Below are 20,379 nucleotides of genomic sequence, written 5' to 3'. Positions count from 1 at the left end.
TCAAGATAAAAATCATTTTTAAAAATGCATCTTTGTCCTTGCAATTAATCACCTTAGAGCCCGGAACATTGAAAATGAGAACTGGAAAATTATATTTAGTCTTTACTTTCTCATCCTCTTGGTATAATTTTAGGATTTTGCTAAGCTTGAAGGCTGCACTAAGCTGGTCAGTTTCCATTTGTCTCCTGTTCATTAGGACAGTATTGTGCTTGTACTTCCCACAGTGCAGTGGAACCTGTAAACCACTTAAAATAAAGAAGTTAAAATCGTGATGACATTTTTATATGTTTTAAGTAAATCTCAAGTGATCATATAAAATCTGTTCTTCTTTTGGCTGCTTGCGTTTTGTTTCTACAATGGCTGGAATGTCCCTTTAAAACCTGTCATGAGTTTTTTATATATATATATATATAGTTTTAATTACTTATAGAGCTGAAACTTACGAGAGAAAATGGTACTTCATTGAATGAGGTTGCTAAAAACTTTTGATGTAGGTTGAAGGTGCCCAACTGCCTCCTAGCTTGTATAAAGATGTATGCTCTCAAAAATTACTGACTTCCATTAGTACAGTTGTAACAGCATTTTCACTTTCTATATTAAACAAAAGATGATTAAGCCATCATCGTCTAGGTAATTGCATTTGTTTCAGGTACATTCTGTTTTTCAGCAGGGAAATTTAAATAACTCATATACATAGGCTTAGAAGGATTAGATTATTATTGGTAAATGTCAAGAAACATCAATTTCAACATACACAGAAACAGATTGGGGGAAAAATGTCAATCAATAATAATACAAATGTACAGCTTGACCAAGTAAGAATGCTGCTTGAGAACTTATTACAGTTTCATTTAAGGCTATTTACTTTATTTATTGAAATGTTGGGTTTTTTTGTTTTACCTGTTAAAAAACTTTACATTTTTTAATTTCAAGAGCTACTGTAATTAAATAAGTGTCTGATTTCCCCCCAGCTATTGCCTGACTCCTCCATAATTTTTCCTAACTGAAAAATTAAATAGGTGGAAATAAAGAAGGCGTAAGCCCCATACATTTGTGCAACTGAAAACATGTAAATTGATAAAAAGAAAAAATCTTAAAATAAACTGAATATCCACTGAAATGATTTTAAATAAAAAAAGAACTCTGCTGAGCTTACTTATACTTTGTAGGAGTTGGAATGTTTCTTGATAGCTTGGAGACATTAGTGTTGCTTAACTGATATGAAAACCTTCTCTCTCAGCCATGCAAGCTGAATTTGTCTTAGCTATTTGGGATCTGATGTTCTTTAAGAAGGTCAAAGGGCTGTTTATTTAGAGTGTAATCTATCTTGTTATCAGTTCTTGCATACAATGAGCTTTCCTAAAGGGTTCCTTCAGTTATATGAGAGTCAGTAATTTGAGATGCAACCCCTGCAATATAAATCTGGGATTTACGAAGCATCCCTCATCCCAAAATAACCAAAACCAGCAAACAAAATGCAAAACCCAGAGAATTACTTCTGCCCCCTCTGATGTTAAATATGGCCACTGTTCAACAATACACAGCAATTTAGGATGGGAAGCAAATAGTATCTTGTAATTTAAGGGGTGAGAATGAGGTTGTCAAAATGTGATTACCTAAATTAGGTGCTTGTCAAGATTCTCTCTCAATAATGTATTTTCCAAGGCCTTGATTATGCAATGAAGTCCACTGAAGGGCCAGGGTCCAAGACTCTAAGCTCATCAGGAGAAGGCTTGTCTTCCTCAGTGTTTTGAAAAGTGCCTGGCACACTTGAGGTATGACAGCAATATAAATAATAGCATTTGAGTGGAGCTGTGCGCATGCTGTAATATCTGTGCAGGTCTTTTTGCTGAACCCTGCGTTTCATGTTTGAGCGTTGTTATACCGAGGGGACTATTTCACCCACCTTCTGTTCTCATCCTAGGGTCACCAAGAAAAATAATTGAACAGTGTTCACTATGTTTTGCAGAAACAATTTAGCTTTGAAAAGAATAGAAACACTATGATTCTTAAACATTTTCTTCTGCTGCTAATTTTTTTACAGTTAAAATAGGACATTATTAAAATCTAGCATATCAGCATATTTTTCCCACCTATATGGCATTTTGCACTTCATTCAGCTTTGATGATGGAAATAAAAGGGTTAGTTTCACTTTCTAGTCCTTCATTTCCAGCACAACACACGAGCTGTTATGTTTCTCTTTCCATTGGTACAAGGAAATGTTTAAATGTGAAACTTTTCCCTGAAATGAAAATATACAGGGAATTGTTTTCATGGAATGTATTAGATTTTGTAAGACTTCAGATTCCCTGCAAATCACAGTGAAATGCAACAATTAGGGAAATTTACACTGATGTTAATTGTACTGTACCTGCTCTGTGGATAAATCGTCAAGAGGACTGAATTACTATCTTTCACCTGCAAAGAATTTGCTTGAAAAATAGCAGTCAGTGGATGTTTGGTATTAGATGACTACAACAAGTGTTTAGTTCTCAGTACGGTGCAGTTCAAGCCTCTTGTTTTCCCTTGCTGTCTATAGACTCCTTCTTTTACTTGCTGTACAATTGGATGTGGGTGTCTTCTCAGCTGAGAGGAAAGACTTCAGCCTGAGTGAGATCAAACTCTAGCTCCTGTTTTACAAGCATCCTGTTGAATCACATTTTCCTCCCTAAACTGCAATTTTACATAAGGGCACCAACCAACAGAAGTAACACTTCTTTCTATTGTACAGGAGATCAGTGGGCTTTTTTCAAGGTATCATGGGCTAGAAAAACATTCAGCTAGCGTGTGGAAAGGGAGGACAGCAAGACCATGCCACGTAGCAGCACAGCCTTTTGGGCTGCATATCTTACTGAGCACGTCTTATTGCCTTCTTTGCCCACCTTTTGTGGTTTGCATCCTACATCTTGGTGGAAAATACCGTCCCCCCTTCCCCGTCCCGTCCCCCCTTAACCATGGTGGCAGCTGCAAGAGCAAATGGTAGCAGCACATTTAGCAGCTCTGCTGGAAGGCATATTTGTGCAGTGGGCCATGCAGGTGAATTTTTCCACTGCGGTGGTCAGATCCTTCCAGTGAGCATGCACAAACCAAGAAGTTAGTCTGTTACAATGGTGTCTTTTTTTTTATCGTGGAGAGACACTGCAAATAGGACTTGGTCTCAGACCACTCGAAGGTAGTCTGTAATGGTTGGGCATTGGCCTTGAGCTGGGGAGAGTGTTGCTAGCTGATCCTGGTTTCTTCAGTCATTCCATCCTGCCCCACTAAAATATATATGCAACTCTCCTCTTCACTGCCTGCTTCTTTCAACGTTCATGTCGATGCTGGTGTGGCTTTGCTCGCTAGTGGAATCTGGCAATTTAAGGATCCGGTCGCCTTTGAATTCCCAGAATCCTTCAGTGACAGCAAGCTAATGTTTTGCGTGAGGGAAATGCATGGCAATGTGCTCAACCCCTGCTAACCCATCTGTTGTTACAGACTTAAAAATGCACTGAGCTTTTCTCACACAACAAAGGCCAGGCATGACACAGCAAGAACTGAAATGCTGAATCCAGTATTTTCTGTTGGTGGAAAATCTCAAATGGGGACAGTGATGGAGAGACAAACACACTGGTTTGTCCACAGAATCTCCTTGACGGGGATGTTAGCAATGCTATCTTCACACTAACCATTTATTTATTTCTATCTGGCTCAGCCTTTCATTTTTCTAAGCTGGCAGGGCTGGAAGAGCAGCTGTATTCTTTAGGCTGACCTGTTCTGCTGAACTCCTGCTATCTTTGTTCCTCCTTGATTCTTAACAGCTCTTTACCTAGTTCCCTCTTGCTGTCTTAAGCTCTGCACAGCTTATGTTTATGTACTGTGTATAATCAGATAGAGACTCTGCCGCTTCAGCAAGGTGCTGAATGTTCTCAACTCCCATTGACTGCTGTGTACTCAGCATCTTGCAAGAATAAACCCTTCTTGGGACGTAAATGCTGTTCTTCATTCTATTTATGAAGTATCTGATTATGACAAGACAGATGACGCTGAGATGGAGATGGTCCATAATGGGAGCAGGAGACTAGCTGTCAGAGCTCTGCGTTTCTATTTCCTACCCTGCCACTCTCTGCACCTTTCTTAAATCTGCGTATTAATTACCTGATCGGTAACTGGCATATACCTACGTCTCAGGGATATTGTAAGGCTTAATGGACTTGCATAAGGGATGAACTTGGCTTTGTTTGTGAACTGACTAGAGCTTCTTGGCTGACAGGCACTAGATACAGTGAGTGCAGATAACAGGAGATAAAGGAAACCAGTCCATGTATATACACTAGGGTTTGCAAACTAGTCACGTCTCCTGATTAAGGAAAGGATTGGCTGCTGACTCTAACATGACAAAGTTGCAAGAATTGTGTGGAAATTCCACAGTGCTTGCTATCATTTGCCCCAGTGATCCAGTCTCTCTCTCTTATCTGCCTCACTTGTAATATTATCTTGGCCTACTCTCTAGCTGCATGAAAATTTCCCAAGTGCATGACGGATTGTGAAGATCAATGGATTTCTCTTTAGAAATGAGTTCTACATCAGTGAATAGGTTGGTAAAGGTAGCTGTGACTTCATGAAACCGACACCACTAGATCAATAGGATTGTCTGTTTATCCATAGAGGCAAGCAGGAGGTGGCCCTTACTAACAGGAGCAGTCCAATTCAAGTCACTGGGACGGATCAGTAGAGGAAGGTGAGCAAGGTTTTGCATAATGTTCTTATTAGCAAATTAACTAATTCAGCTAGATCTTTCTTATATTAGGTATTGAAAAGTATATTTGCCACGGGGGAATCAAGGGCCATAAGCCATCAGTCAGGGTAGTTTCTATATTTTATAACGGTAAAATAGCTTTCCAGATGTGAACAGAGTATAAATTGTTTACTATTGCATTTTTTTGGTCTGTAAAGGGCTCCAGTGCTACCTTGCTGCTTGTAGCTTTTCTGGTCAGCAACAGATTAAAATGGCTATTCGGAAACTTGCAGGGATGCTGTCAACAATGCTATTCCACTTTGCTGCTGCTTGAGCATCTGATGCCCTGGAGCCGTTGACCATGCTGGTAACGTCTCTACACTCTGTCTGACGTCTGCCTCTAGGTGATCAGCTTAGCTTTGTGGCTAGGAGAGAGCTGATTTTCCCCCCCCCCCCCCCAAGCCTTGCTTACATTCTCCAGCCCTCTCTAGCTCTTATGGCTGGAGATTTGAGACCAACATCCACACTCCTCTTTCTCCTTAATCTCTTGTGAATTGCATGAAAGGAATGGTTAAGGAGGGTAGCCAGAGAACAAGGCCGTTCCTAATGAAAGATAGGACTCTTGACCCTGCAGTGTTGTGAGATGACCTGGAGGGCTAGCTGAGTGGCTGATGCTAGATGATCCTAGGGAACAAAGACGAAAGCAGACCTGGAATGAGATAGCTGCTTTAAGTGGAAACCACTTCAGTGAAAAGAGTGGGGGATTGTGTCTCTTTGTGCCATTGGTGGCTCTGGTGTGAATGTAACTGCTTGCTCCTGGGTCAGGGCACTGGACAAGAAGATGCTGTACAATAGCTTCAGAAGTCGAAGTATCCAAGTTGTTCCTTGTGAGGTTGCTGAAACTTGCTTGAAATGACAGGATAGGGTTTTGGTGCCAGTGGTTAGTTACAAATCTTTAGACACGCTGGAAACAATAGTCAAAGGTCTTTAAGATATCAGGTAGCTCGGAGGTTATTGCACACCCGTTACTGATAAGATAGTAAGACCAAGATTTAGCTTAGCTTAGCTTTTTGGTTTAGCTTAGCTGGTGTTTGGATACACTTCATGTGTTAACTGTGTTCCATCCTGGATATAACTAGTCTTAATGTTTTTAGGGCTCTTTTGAAATGAGAATATTTCAGTTTTATAACTGTGATTTCCTTAAACGCAGCTGCACATATCATTATTAGTTCATGAGTGGACAAGGCTGTTTCCCCATAACACAGCTGAGTATATCATCCTTGGAGAATTATCTTCTCATAGAACTGTGCAAAAAGGTGCCCCGTTCTCTCCCTGCCACACACCCGAAACATCACCCAATCATTCCCTGCCCTAAAGTATACAGGGAGCACAAAGCCACTTCAGTGTGAAATTTTATGCTTGTAAAGTTATGAGCTGAAGTGAAGGAGACTGGCCGTTTGTTAAATCTGAGTTGATGCATGTAAACAGTCACGTGACAACAGGAGCTGAGATTTAGTACTGAGCGTACTTCAAGCACAATAAATATCAGAACAATCTTCAGAATTTATTCATTGTGTAATCACCTGATTCTTGATCAGACACAGCAGAACGTCCCAATAAAACTTTCCTATTTCACAAAGCTTTTTATACCCACTGCATCAAGATGAAAGAAGAAATTATCCCTTTGCTTTGTTGATTGACCCTATACATCAGTGGTTTTCAACCTGTGGTCCGTAGACTATGCCTAAGATTTCTGTTTGAAAATTTTTAAGGGTCCACCAGTGAAAAAAGGTTGAAAACCACTGCTATACATAGAACAGACTTCACCGAGGCGTCTGAGCCCCTCTCTTCCCCTCGTATTTCTATTCTGGGGCAGCCAGGAGCTCATCTTAAAGCATGTTAATTTAAAGGGAAATGTATCCAAAAGGGAGACAAAAACAAGTGGCTTCATTGGAAATTTCATAGATAGAGGAGCACAATATACATCTCCATTCCACCTACTTACACTCCCTTCCTGTGGAAAATGACATTCTTTACTTTCTCTCCTAAACTGCTATGCAGTGTTGTTCTGTATTGATAAAACAGTTTACCACCTGGCATGGCATTGCCTACTGCTGGTATTGGTGAAGCACTGTGGGACTCTTTGGGATGAATGTCACTACAAAAGTGTGAGAGAGTGTCTCATTACTCAAGGGCAGACTTTTTTCTGATGTTGAAGGTGCATCAACCACGAGCTCAGTTGTTTGAGATGGCAGCCTGAAATTCAGAAAGCTGGAGAGAGAGATCTAGAGGTGATGAACAATTCAGATGCAATGAAAAGAAAGCTATAGACTTGATTTGAACCCAGGGTCGTAAACAGGCTCTGGCTTGTCACAAGTTGAGCAAGTTATCACTGATTCTCAAGTCAGCTGGAAGAAAAGCCAGGCATCTGAAGTCACACAAGAGTAGGATGCTCCAGAAGCAAGTAGATGTTGGCCATACCACTAACTGTCCGTCCACCCACTCAGAGCCAGGCTAAATTGACAGGCAATTAAAGTTTCTCCATGCAGTTATCCCCACCTGTCTGGCACCTATTGAAGTCTGCAAGGTTATTTTTTAAAAAGGATGAATTGTCAGACATTTGACGTAGGCATTCCCCCTCGTATCCCAGTTCAGTGAGCATCCAGGAATTAAGAGATGCCTCTGAACTAAGAGCAGCTGTAGATAACTTCAGTCAGTAGGCAAATGCACATGTTTTTGTGAAGTATTAAAAATGTCTCCCCACTACTGAGCCCTATAGCTTTGTTCTGAACACAATCAAATCTAGCAAGTCAGTAGTATCTGATCAGAGAGATGTGCAGTCTGTGTGTTCAGCCCAGCAACAGCCAGATAAAATAACTTGATACTGGTGTCAGCGAATGTGATTCATTCAGAACAACATATCCTGGTGACTCAGCACAGCACAATAGCTGGGAGGCTGGATATGCTCTCCTCCCTCACCTCAGTGCTCCAAAAACAATAATAAAAAAAATTCAATTTGGTGGTTGGTTTATTCCAAGAGGGTCAATGTAGTGGGCTGAGTCCTTTGCAGAAGCCTTGTTGTATTACATATTCCAACAGAAAAGAATTGAAAGATTCGGTCAGCTTAGCACTGGCCCAATATTTAGACTTGCTTGAAAAAGCTTTTACTAGACCCTAATGTAAAGAGTCCTCAGTGGAACCATTTTTCAAATTGGTCATGCGATTAGGTCAGCATGGACTGCAAGGAGCGTTTTAGAGACATCCAAGACCGGTAGCCTCTCTTTGTTGCATATATCCAGGGAGATGCACATACCAACAGGAAACCAATTATCCTAAGTAACCATTTGCATTAATGTTTAGAGGGGTAATCACACCTTTTATACTCCTCGCACTCAAATACTCCAGTGATGGGTTCTCTAGAGATAGAAAAGCTTCAGAGCACAAACTGAACCACACAGAGGTCAGGGTGAAATTCCTCTCCTTGGTCTCGAAGCATGCAGCACTGCAAAACCGGTTAGGAGCATTATGAGGTGGCAGTTTGACACTCCAGGACCACCCAGTTATTGACTATAGCCCGGGGCCGGAAGCTGGGTTTGATGGATTAGTATTAATCAAGTCACGTTCTCTCCATCTGGAACCAGAACAAAACGCGAGCCGGTTTGTAAGGGTATGTCTTCACTGCTATTAAAAACCCCACAGCAGGCCCATGACCGCTAACTCAGGTTCAGGCTAAAAGGCTGTTTAGTTGCGGTGTAGCTGTTCAGGCTGGAGCCTGAGCTCTAGGACCATTATCACCATCAGAGTACCTGAAAATCATTAGAGCTCTATTTTGCAAGCACTTTAGCATCTGACCTGACATTACCTCAAGAACATGATTGTGGGATTACATCTGTACTATTTTCTTGCTGGAAGTCACATTTGCTAAAATTACAGGAATTTTCTCCAATCTGTCCCAAACCCAGAACCAAACGAATACATCCTCCCACATCTTAGTGATCCCACATACGCTTTCAAGTTAATCGGGCTGTTTTAATGTCCGTGGATATGGGCTTTATTCTTCTTCTCTCATGAATGCAGGAGTCAGTGCGAATATGTTTCTAGGCTCAAATTGCCAACACACACAGCCAAGAAGGAATACATGTAAAGAGAATAGCACTCCAACATACAGCAGCGAGTGTTCCTGAAAATATAAAGAGCGGTTTGATTTCCCCCCCCCAATGCACAGGATATTCCTATGTTGCAGACTCTTCCCCACCCTCTACATTTAGTCTCATTGTCAGACTTTCAGCTGGGTAGATTTTTCACCCTTTTCTTAATTAGTTGCCTCAGTTCCTGGAAGATGTTGCACACAAGCAGACCTGTTTCCCTAATTGGTGGTGAAGATTTTGGCCTAGAAATACTGCCACTTGTTTCTATGACAACTGGGAGCAGGTCACAGATACTCAGACAAGCAGCTGATGCTCAGTGTCCATGTGGGAAAAAGCTGTGCTAAAGGTGCACAAGAATTTAGTAACGCTCACTTAGGAGTCCAACAAGCCAAAATAGAGGAGGAAGATCATATTTGTTTTACTCTTAATGATATTTACTTATTCCAGGACCTGTGTCAAATATCCTGGTTTATAACCTGTACTAGTACAAACTGTGCTCTGAGGCTGGCAAGAATGCATAGTTCAACCTGGAAAACAGAAGAGTAGCGCTTGTCAACCAAGAGATGATGCTAAGAAGAGGGAACACGGTAGAAGGATGTAAAATAATGTGGGATCAGGAAAGATGGTGTCTGCCGCCGCCTCCGCTGTTTGCTAATGCAATACTGAGGGGTGAGGCAGAGACAACCAGTGAAATTGAAAAACACCTTCTAAAATTGATAAAAGAAGATTGTAAACCCTTTGTGGTGAGGACAGCCTTTGTGTTCTGGTTTGTACAGCACCTAGCACGGTCCGTAATTAAGGATAATTTTACACAACCCACTTAACCTGTGGAACTTGCTGCCACATAGTAGTATTGAGGCTATGAGTTTAGTAAGGTTCACAAGTGGATTAGAGAAGTTTATATCGCTAAAAGGAACATCCACAGTTGGAATGAAATAAGATTATTTGATTACAACACCTTAAGGAACCATTATGATCATCCAGTCTGATCTCCTGTATGACAGAGGCCATAGAACTTCCCTGCAATAATTCCTGGAAATAAAAATACAAGTGGCATAGCCCCTTATCTTTCATGGATTAAGAAGAAGTTCCTTTGTGTGTAGGGTTATTTCCCTGAAGTTTGTAGTACTGGACACAGTAGACTAGAAGGACCTGTGTTTCCATGATTTGACTGTATTACTTCCAAGTTATAAAGGGTATCGTGAGAACTGATCAGTACCGGTCTTAAGTTATGAGAGCAAGGGATCGCTCGGGTTAATGGCCTTGTATAAAAGGGAACAGGTCATCGCACAACAGACTCTACTGGTGGCACTCATTGCTGGAGGAGGTCATGTACCTGAAATTTTTCAAAGACTGCATAACTTTGTAATCATATTTGTGGTTCCCAAGAGACGGGTAAAGCACATCTGATTGTTGCATTGAACTGCTGTCTCTCCCACCCTCCACAATGCTTCAGGGAGGCCAGTAGAGATGGTGGGGAATTATTTGCCAAAACGGTTTTCCACTGGAAAAATGCTAATTTGTTGAAACTGAAACTTTTTGTGGAAATGTATCTATTTTTGACAGTTTTCACTGGGCAGGCTTCTTGGGTCTAGGATGGAATTTCTGCTGAGAGAGAGACTCGCTCCAGAATAACCAGTAGCCCGGAGGTTAAGGCACTCACCTGGGGTGTTCGAAGCCCTGCTTTGAATCAAGTAAAGCAGGCGCTTGGACAAAGATCTCCCACGTACCAACTGGGTGCCCTGACTTATGGACTATCGTCTATTCTGGGGTGAGTCTCATGCTTGCCTCATGAAAAATTCCAAAGGGTTTAGTTTGCGTTCTCATGTGGCATGAAAACAAATGATGAAACTTTGTTTTTGTGAAACCGAATTCTTGATTTCCAGCCAGCCCTCGTGGCAGGACCTCTTTGCCTTCTCCCATAGAATCTGCAATTGGTCTCTGCTAGTGGCAGGATACCAGGCTTTTTTTTAGATCAATGACCTAATCCTTCATGGTAAATCATAACACTGCATATATACTCCCTTCTAGTAGTCTCATGTTGAATGAAGCTAAAGGGAGGCTCCTTCCCTCCCCTCCAACTCATTAAGAATCAGGCCTGTATACTCTGCCACTTGCCACTGGACTTATTTCAAATGAGGCCTCTATTTTTAGGGGCACAATTATATCTGTGCCCTTTATCTTCATCAGATTTCTTCATCCTTTATCTTTCATTTGCAATGTATTGGGGGCTCATTTCGTTGCAGGAGCTTGAAATTATGCCCATAAAGAGCAGTAAAGATTGTTTTTTTTTTTTTGTTTTGTTTTTCTTGGAGGTGTGTAAACTTCAAACAAAGCCAGAACTGAGGCACTTTTTAGTGACTATCTTTCCTATTAAACATAAGAGAATTGGTGACAGTACAAATTATATTCTTAAATAGAGAGGTGACTGACAAACAAACAGAAAAGTAAGGGTAAAATTGGCAATATGGGATATGAAGTACAAGGGACACATAATTTTTGAAGAGTGTTTGCAGTAGAGGGACTATAAACAGATTTCCTGGTATCTGATGTGGTACGTGCAACTATTTTTGTGTGACGGAGCCTTTTCGTATAGAAACCCAGTGTTACGTGAGGCAGTGTAATGTGTGTAACGTGGTTCAAGATCTGCTGCTAAAGCATCATTGATGGAATAAAATCTAGCCTTTAGGAGCAGCTAGAGGGAACCTTGCAGATCTTCTGGACTGATCCGTTTATGCCCTCTTCTCGTGGTTCTTATTATCCCAGAATGACCTCCTTTCCAGGCTTGGTTTCAGGTTTAGGGTGGGCTGTTTCAATCCGTACCAAGCTCCTATGCGCCCCCCCCTCCCCCCCCACTCCCAAATCTGTCTTGTGCGTGTGAGATCTAGCAGCTATCTCCATCATAGGAGCTATGTGCCTAAATGGCGTCTGCTTTAGCAGCAGGGAGACATGGCTGGGAAAAAATTCAGACTAACTGTTTTCTGGAGCTAGCCTGATAGCAGTGCGAAGGCTCCTTCTGACTCTGCTCCTGAGAGACCTCTTTGCACATCTCCAATTTCAGAAATGTTCTCTTGGGGGTGATCCATCCCCACTTTGTTTTACTTTCCAAAAGGGCTTTGTGGAAGGAGCTCAAAATATGAAAATGAAGGGAGGAGACTGATTTTCTTTTTCTTTGAGTGGCTTCCCTGAAAGATGGTTTACTGTGGTACAAATTTGTTTTTTCGAGTCTCTTTGAACAGCTGTTTGAATTGCAGGGAAGAAGCTCATGTTTAGGAAGGGATATGGTCAATTGCTGGAAAAGGAGATGAGGAGTCAGGGGTGTTGTTCCTGACTTGGACTCACGGTATGAGAGGGGGGCAAGTCTCTTAGCCTCTCTCTGCTGCAGTATCCGCAACCGCAAAAAGGAGAGGACATGTGCAGGGGATGTTTTAGAAGCGTAATCTCATTTTTGCAGAAAAACAGTTCTATCACTCTCCTGTTCTATTGATCTTCCACTGCTGAAGAAACATTTTTCACAGAGGTGATTGCTCCAGAGATGGTCGTGGCAATTACAATGAGCCTAACTGGGCAAACTGGTTGAAACTCAACTAAAGATTAGGGGGTGATGCAATAGAGGCCTGTAAAATTATGAATGGTATGGAAAAAGTGAATAGGGAATTTTTTACTTGTTTCCCAGGATACAAAAGCCAAGGGTCACCAGATGAAATAGACAAGGAACAGGTTTAATACAAACAAGAGGAAATACTTTTGCACACAATGCACACCTGTGGAACTTGTAGCTGTGGCATGTTTTGAAGGCCAGAAGTATAACTGGGTTCAAAAAAGAACTGGATAAGTTCATGGAGGATAGATCCATCAGTGACTATTTGTCAAGATGGTCAGGGATGCAGTCCCGTGCTTGGGGCAACCCTAAATCTCTGATGACTAGAAGCTGGAAGGGGAAGACGAGAATAGATCTCTCAAGCTGCCCTGTTCTGTTTACTCCATCTGAAGCTCTGGTACTAGTCCTTGTTAGAGACAGGATACTCGGCTAAATGGATCACTGGTCTAACCAGGTACTGAAGTTCTTGTGTCCTTATGTAAAGGAATCAGTGAATGCACGGACTATTTTTGCTCTGGTGGAGTTGAGCAAGAATGTTACCGTGAGTATCAGAAGCCCAGATTGATTCTCAGGGGAGCAGCTGGGGAATGAGGGATCTGAGAGACGCGGAGAATGTAGCTGGAGTGAGGAGGTTCAAGAAGTATTTTTAGGTGTCAGGATAGTCCAGTGCTGTGTTCCCACATTTTGAATTGCTTCTGGGAGCCTGTTACAGGACAGTCTGTCTTGCAAGCAGTAAACAAACAGCATAAATGGTAAAAAGGGCATTGGCCCTCTTTAAACCTCTTATGATTCCAAATTCTACTAGGTTAGTAATAAATACAGGTAAAGAAAATTAAACCAACGCTCTTATAGAACGGCCTCTGGGGGTGCCTTTTTGGGACTGAATTCTGCAGCCCCCCCCCACTTCCCCCGACATGTTGATCTTATGCTGACATCAGTTGGAATTACGTTCATTACCTCTGAGACATCTGTGGCCGGATTTTTTTTTATTTATTTGGTCACCTAAAAATTCAATGCTTACGATCAAGGTCTCTTTTGAAAGTATTGATGGGCATATCCTTCTAACTGCCATTCCTCTTTGCATCATTTATTGTCTGTGCTATTTGTAGGTTGTTTTGCCTGCTGTCACCAACCAATTTTATGCAAGATATATTCATGTCTAATAATCATCCTTTACCTATCTGACTAAGGATCCGTCTGCTTTGTTTGCTGCCTGTCAAAGTAATTGCAACACAGGAGGTTGTTACCATGGAAATTCCACAGCTGGATTAAGCAGGCCAGACCACAGCACATCATTCACCGGCTAAACAACTAGTTATTTAGCACCCTGGTCAGCTGCTTTAAACCAAAGTTTTGGGGAGGGATGGTTGCAATTTACGTAAGGTATAAAAATAGTGGGAAATTGAGTCTCTTATCACCCTAACCTATGTTATTTAGCACATTCATGTCCTATATAATCACAGCTCCCTTTCAGAGAGGAATTACCATGGGAGCAGGGCTCATCTGATACTGTGGCTTTAAAGAGAACCTCACTTACATTGTCTGTCAGCTTGACTGGTGACTTTCCCAGCAGGGAAAATTCTTTTCTTCCGGTGCCTGTCAGGCTTAAATTGAACAGTCAACACCCATTGTAGAAATTATTCCTAATTTAGAAATGTACCTTCAGTGTTCTGTGGGCTACCTTTTTGGTAGTCTCTTGTGGTAAGATGTTGGAATTAGGAGTGCTGTACCTCTTAACAACTCAGGCCTGGGGGTGTGTCTAATAAGAAATTATTGCTCCTGAAAACACTAAGTGCTTTGTGCACATGCAGCATAACTTTCCCCATGCTACTTTGCTCTCCATGTCCTAACCCTGGCTCGGTGGGACCACTCTGCTTTATTGGTGTCAGCTGGAGACTGTTGGGTGCAGGAATCGATTGCAAGATCCAGAGGTAGGATTCTGTGGAAATCTCCGGTGCTGAGGTTTCCACAGAAAAATGCAGGGTGGGAGTTGAACCTATACCCTCAAAATTGAAGATATTGCCTGAGCCATCCAATAGGCCCCCCTTCTCTGTCTCCCAACCCATGCCTGAAAATAAAGCATTACTTTGCACTTCTGTGGTGCATTTTCTCTTCGTCTCTGAGCACTGTACAGACATTAAACCTCACCACCCCTTAGGAAGAGGTTACGTTATTTCACCCACTTTGCAAATGGGTGAAAACTGAAGCTCATCAGTGAGAGAGTTTGGGAATAGAATGCAAGAGCCCTGAATCCCAGTCTCCTGTTATAAGCAATGGATGTTGAGTCCTTTAGTCCACAGCCTGAAAGCAGAGGCTCTGTGGAACACACAATACATAAAATACGGCATGGTTAAGGTTTTTACACACTGACATGTTTGACCTATATAGATTGGTGGTATTCATCTCAGCCTGATGTGCCTAGGTAGAGTAGTGGGTGCAGCATGAAACATCACACGCCATCTGGAGTGAAGTGGGAGAAATGCCATCCTGAGTGTCAGGACCCCGTGAGTATCAATGTGGAAAAGGGCATTCTTCTGGGTTGGTGCATCTGTGCTCTTCTTATCACTGGCACAGGAACGAAGCTGCTTATTGCTTTAAAGAATTGTGTGTTCAAAGAATTCGTTTACCCTCCACAGTCCACCTGCTCTTTGGCTAGAGACATCACAGCATGTGATGCCCTAGAATGCTTTAGATACCTGAAGACTCAAAGAATTAATGGTTGCAAGGAGACGTGAAACAGATATACAATTATTGATAGTATAACGGTAGCTCCCAGAAGCCTAGAGAAGCCAGCAGACTTTACATAGGCTGAATAAAAACAAATTTTTAAAAAATTGTAACTTAAACTGTTGAAGTGAACTAGGGGCTACCTAATGAAATTAATAGGCAGCAGGTTTAAAATAGGAAGTATTTCTTCCCCCAACACATAGTCAACCTGTGGAACTCCTTGCCAGAGGATGTTAAGGCCCTGACTCTAATGGGGTTCAAAAAAGAACTAGGTAAGTTCATAGAGGATGGCTATTAGCAATTCAAAATCATGCTCTGAAGTGTCCTTAGCCTCTGTTGCCGGAGGCTGGGAATGGGCAAGGGGATGGATAATATGATGGGTGCCCTGTTCTGTTCATTTCCTCTGAAGCGCCTGGCATTGGCCACTGTGTCAGAGGACAGGATACTGGGCTAGATGTACCACGGGTCTGCCCCAGTATGTCCATTCTTACATTCTGCTGAATACACCGACGTCCTATCCTGTAGTGTATTCAGCACAAAGTTCGATTCATCTCAAGTTCCTATTTGCTTTTGCTATTTGTTTTGAAATAAAGTGCAGAAGGAAAAAACCGTAACTCCCCCTGCCCGCAAAGACTGGCTCTAAGTCCAGTGTGGTATACAGTGCAATGGAGAGAGGTTTGGGGGTATGCTTATGGAATCAGAACAAAGCCATGTCACTCACCCCAGGAAACGGTGTCCGTATGTCCCCCTGTGGCAATGGATGGAAGTGGCTAAAAATACCACTCTGACAGCCTGGTTATCTTGTCTGTAGGAATCTGGCTTGCAGCCATTGCTATGTGATATCTTAGGGCCAATATCTTTCCCTGCTTTTAGGGAGACTGCAACAATGCTGCAGCTCAAGTCTTGCTTTTTTGTTCCTGCAGGATTTTATTAAACCAGAGACACTTAGAGGTTGTGCCAGCATACATTTAGTTGACCGGGGAGTTTCTTCTGACCCTGCTGTAAGTGCTGTGTCATCTGGCAGAGTATTGGAATGTTGCAGGAGCCCAGGGAGATTAAGTTTGACAAAGCTGACAACGTTTGCTGACTTAGCGCCCTCTCTGCCCTTCCTGAAAACAGTCTGGTTTGAGAGTTTTAAAATAGCACAAGTTGGGCGCGGGGGGGTTGACTTGAGACTCAGGCATCGCTTGCCATTCTGCATGGGAGTGTGGATGTTATATAGGCACTCACTGCACAGAAGGGAATGTAGTTTCATCTTTTTGTTCAGCAGGAGTGATGACTAAAACCCGGGCACTAAGCCTTGCTGCGAATGGTCTCTTGCAGAAGGCAAAATCTCTCTCTCTTTGCTGTTTGTATAAAGGACTGAAGAGAAGCAGTGTGGTCTAGTGACCAGGGTGCTGGACTGGGTGTCGGGGCCTGCGAGAGTTCTGTTCCTGGTTCTGCCATTTGTGCAAGTCTCCTTTTTAGCCTCTGTTTTCCCTTCCCACCCAGTCTGGCTTTGCCTGTTTTGTTGGTAAGCTCCTTGGGACGTGGACTGTCTCTTACTGTATGTGTTTGTACAGCACCTAGCATCATGGGGCTTTGCTCTAGGTGGGTGTTGAACCGATGCAGATAGGGTAGTGCATTTGTTACATGTGTCCTGGACATTGAAGTGCTGCTGCGACTTAAAGGGACAGTTGGTTTAAATGATGGGTCATTCTTCCTTACGGACATTGTTTTTCCTTCTTGCTGGGTTTTTTTTTTTTTGGGGGGGGGGGGGGGAAAGGGGGATGGCATTATTTCTACTCTGAGACCGGGGGTTCCTGAACACCTTGCAAACATTGCTCTTGACAAACCTGTGTTCTCATGACCTCTGGTGAATCATTTAGATTTTAGAACAACTACAAAGCACCGTTGGCAATACAAAAAAGGACCTGTTCTCTTTGAAATCCATAGTAAAACTTCCACTGACTACAGCGACAAGTGGTTCTGCTCCACAGGTCGTATCACTTAAGTGTTTCGCCCCCAAACAAGAACAGGGTCAATGAAGTAACCCAGTCTGTGCCCAGAATAGCCTGCCCTCTTTTCTTTTTAGCTACAGGCTCTGTTGAGAGGAAATACGAGCGGGAGTGAGAGTAGACTGACTTGATCTTTTGATGGTCATTTAAAAACGCACTAGAACCAGCTCCAGTATCTGATACAACTCTTTGCCTGTGTTTGTCATGCAGGAGTCTGAATCGGAGAACAAGGTGGATGGAGAGACCGCATCAGACAGCGAAAGCAAATCAGAGTTTGGAGGGGCCCCGCCTGCACCCACATCTGATGACACCCCTGAGGTCTTAAACAGGGCCCTCTCCAACCTATCTTCAAGGTAGCATTGAATAAAACCTCTGTGGCTTCTGGGGCTCCCAGCAAAATGGTGCACTTTCCCTTTCTACTAATCGCTATTGAACCGACTAGAAAGGATGTTCTATCCGGTCAGTAGATGGCGAGAAGAAACAATAGAGCTCGGGGGTAACTGAATCCTAGGGGGACTGACTTGGCTAAAATGGCTGTATTCTTCTCCGGCTCTCAACAGACGGAGAGCGCTTTGAGGCTGGCTGAGCTAGTGTTGGCTTTGAGCTTGCTTTTCGTCAGCAGAATTGTTGTACAGGCCTTTTTATTTTGGCAGATTTAGGAGTGATTGTTGAGAGGTTTTTTTTGCAGAGGCAATATGGCCTTGTGGACTGAGGGGGGTACTGAAAGTCGCGGCTTCTGAGTGGAAACCCTTTCTCTGCCACCCCTGTGTGACATGAGGCAACTTTCTCTCCATTTGTGTGTCTGTAAAATGGGTATAAAACTCTACAAAACTAATTCAGACTAATCAAGGCCCTGTATAACTGCCTATTCCTATTTACTCTCTGCTACCTTCATCTGTCACTTTCTCATCCAAACAAATCTTCAGTGCTTTCTGTGCTGTCCCCCTGCATAGAACTCCCTTCCTAAGCTCACCCACATGGCCACTACGTTACCCTTTCTGCATTCCCCTCTGCACCAGGGCTGGGTTAATGGAATGGCGTGAAATTCTCATTGCTCCGAGTTAAGGGTGTGCTGCAGTTTCCTGCCGCTGCCTTTCCACAAGAGGCTGTGCAGAAGAGATAAGTGCATCTCTTGCCACTTCCCTGATAGATAGGCAAGGAAATGAAAACCCAGGGCCTAACTCTCACTTTTCTCTTTGTGATCCAGATGGAAGAACTGGTGGGTGAGAGGCATCCTCACTCTGGCGATGATTGCGTTCTTCTTCATCATCATCTACTTGGGACCCATGGTTTTAATGATGATTGTAAGTGCTGTTTCAAAACCCTTCCTTAAACAGGCTGGTGGTTGTCAAGGGCCTTAGATGGCTTAGAAAGCTAATGGGATACAAAGAGCCTTTTGCCTCCAGGGGCCAGTGCTAACCTGGCCCTGCTCGGTCATGACCAAATGCTGTCCTGTTCAGTGATCTACAGGGAATAAGGTTCCTTGTCACAATTACTGTTTAATTGGTGCCATGGTGGTGTAGAATCCTCTTGTTTCCTTCATTGCTATTACAGCTCGGGTATGTAGGTGGAAAGCTGAATCTGGGTGAGTGTTCATCTGCTGTTGAACACACTCTCTGTGTAGAATCATAGGGTGAGACGGGACCGCAAAGCTCGTCTAGTCTAACCCCTGTCAAGATGCAGGATTTGTTGTATCTAAACCCTCCAAGACAGACTGCTCTCCAGCCTCCTTTTGAAAACTTCCAGTGAAGGAGCTTCCTCCCTACGCAGTTTGTTTGTTCCATTGTCCTCCTGTTCTTACAGTTAGGATGTTTTCTCCTGGCATTTAATCAAATGTGTGCTTGCAGCGTGGCTCCCTGACTTCTTGTAGCGGTAGATTCTAGGTTCAGTCTCCACCGTGGGCAACCCATCCAGAGGCCTCGTTGCATTTGTAAAGCCTGTACCCACTACGTTCCTGCTGTGCATGCTTGCTTCTCGTGGTGGTCTTGAAGTGCCAGCCGTCTAGAGTTCCAGAGATGAACAGTGATTGTTTTGTTCAGCAGTTCCAGCGAGGAGGGATTGTCTCCCCAGAACTGACCTGAACTCTTGGTAGGAAAACCAGTGTGTTAAGTGCTACTAACAAAACTTAAAATGAGGCTGTGAGGTGTTGACGTGGGCCAACGCCGAGCTATGCAGGGAGCAGAGCTAGGAAGGAGCTGTGCCTGGCAGGGAAAGCTGTAAGCAGGTTGAGCAAGTGAACGATTTGTCAGCCTAAGAGAAATCCCCTTATGTCAGCTTTGGGGGGGGAGTTTCACCTGCAGGAGAGTAAAATAATTCTCCTTGTGGCTCCTTTATGGGTCATTCCCGAGCTCCCACTCTTTACGTGCATTTAGCATCCCATTGCAGATTATCTGGTCCTGGTTCCATTTATTTCGGAATGACACTGCTTCTTACTGTTTGTTTTTGCAGGTGATGTGTGTCCAGATCAAGTGTTTCCATGAGATTATCACCATTGGCTACAACGTGTACCACTCGTATGAACTGCCGTGGTTCAGGACGCTCAGTTGGTAAGCCGAGCCACTGCTGGGTTCTTTCTTACATTCAAGGAGCAGGATATGATGCTTCTCACTGTGCACAATCCCTTTCATCTACCATGAATCACTCGACTGCAGCCAGCCACCACTGGGTGTCTTTTTTTCCAATATTTCTACGTTTTCTTCCATGGATTGTTTGATGTGAGTGAGGTCTGACTTTCACAGTCTGTGCAGGGAGGTGGAATGGAAAGCTGTTCCCGATTGAAGCCATGAGTGAACATTTGATTTGCTGTTCCACTTGCGTTGCTTATGCTAAGGGTGTAGGGAACCATCTGGGATGTTTACCTACTGAAATTTATTTGTGTAGTTGGGATGAAACTCATAGACTTTAAGGTCAGAAGAGACCAATGTGATCATCTAGTCTGACCTCCTGCACTACGCAGGCCACAGAACCTCATCCACCCACTTCTGTAATAGACCCCTAACCGATGACTTAGTTATTGAAGTCCTCAAATCATGGTTTAAAGACTTCAAGGTACAGAGAATCCACCAGCAAGTGAGCCGTGCCCCCTGCTACAGAGAAAAGTGGAAAAACCCTCAGGGCCTCTGCCAATCTGCCCTGGGGGAAAATTCCTTCCCGACCCCAAATATGAAACTGAATTGACTGCACTCCGTGTC

The 20,379-nt window shown here is 43.2% G+C and overlaps 1 protein-coding gene across 1 annotated transcript in view; it reads left to right on the top strand.

Annotated features, from left to right (window-relative positions):
• CDS2 (CDP-diacylglycerol synthase 2) overlaps positions 1-20,379 on the top strand; it is a 32,242-nt gene that overhangs the window by 1,490 nt on the left and 10,373 nt on the right. The window contains 3 exon segments of the mRNA XM_067545833.1: positions 17,399-17,541; positions 18,396-18,492; positions 19,637-19,734. Of these exon segments, the coding sequence (XP_067401934.1) occupies positions 17,399-17,541; positions 18,396-18,492; positions 19,637-19,734 (338 nt within the window).

This window comes from Emydura macquarii, unplaced genomic scaffold (genome assembly GCF_026122565.2).
Source record: "Emydura macquarii macquarii isolate MOO-44397 ecotype Brisbane River unplaced genomic scaffold, CSIRO-AGI_Emac_v2 contig_1110, whole genome shotgun sequence".
Lineage (NCBI taxonomy): Eukaryota > Metazoa > Chordata > Testudines > Chelidae > Emydura > Emydura macquarii.
The sequence above is the reverse complement of the archived record's forward strand: the minus strand, read 5'-3'. Positions and strand labels throughout refer to the sequence as shown.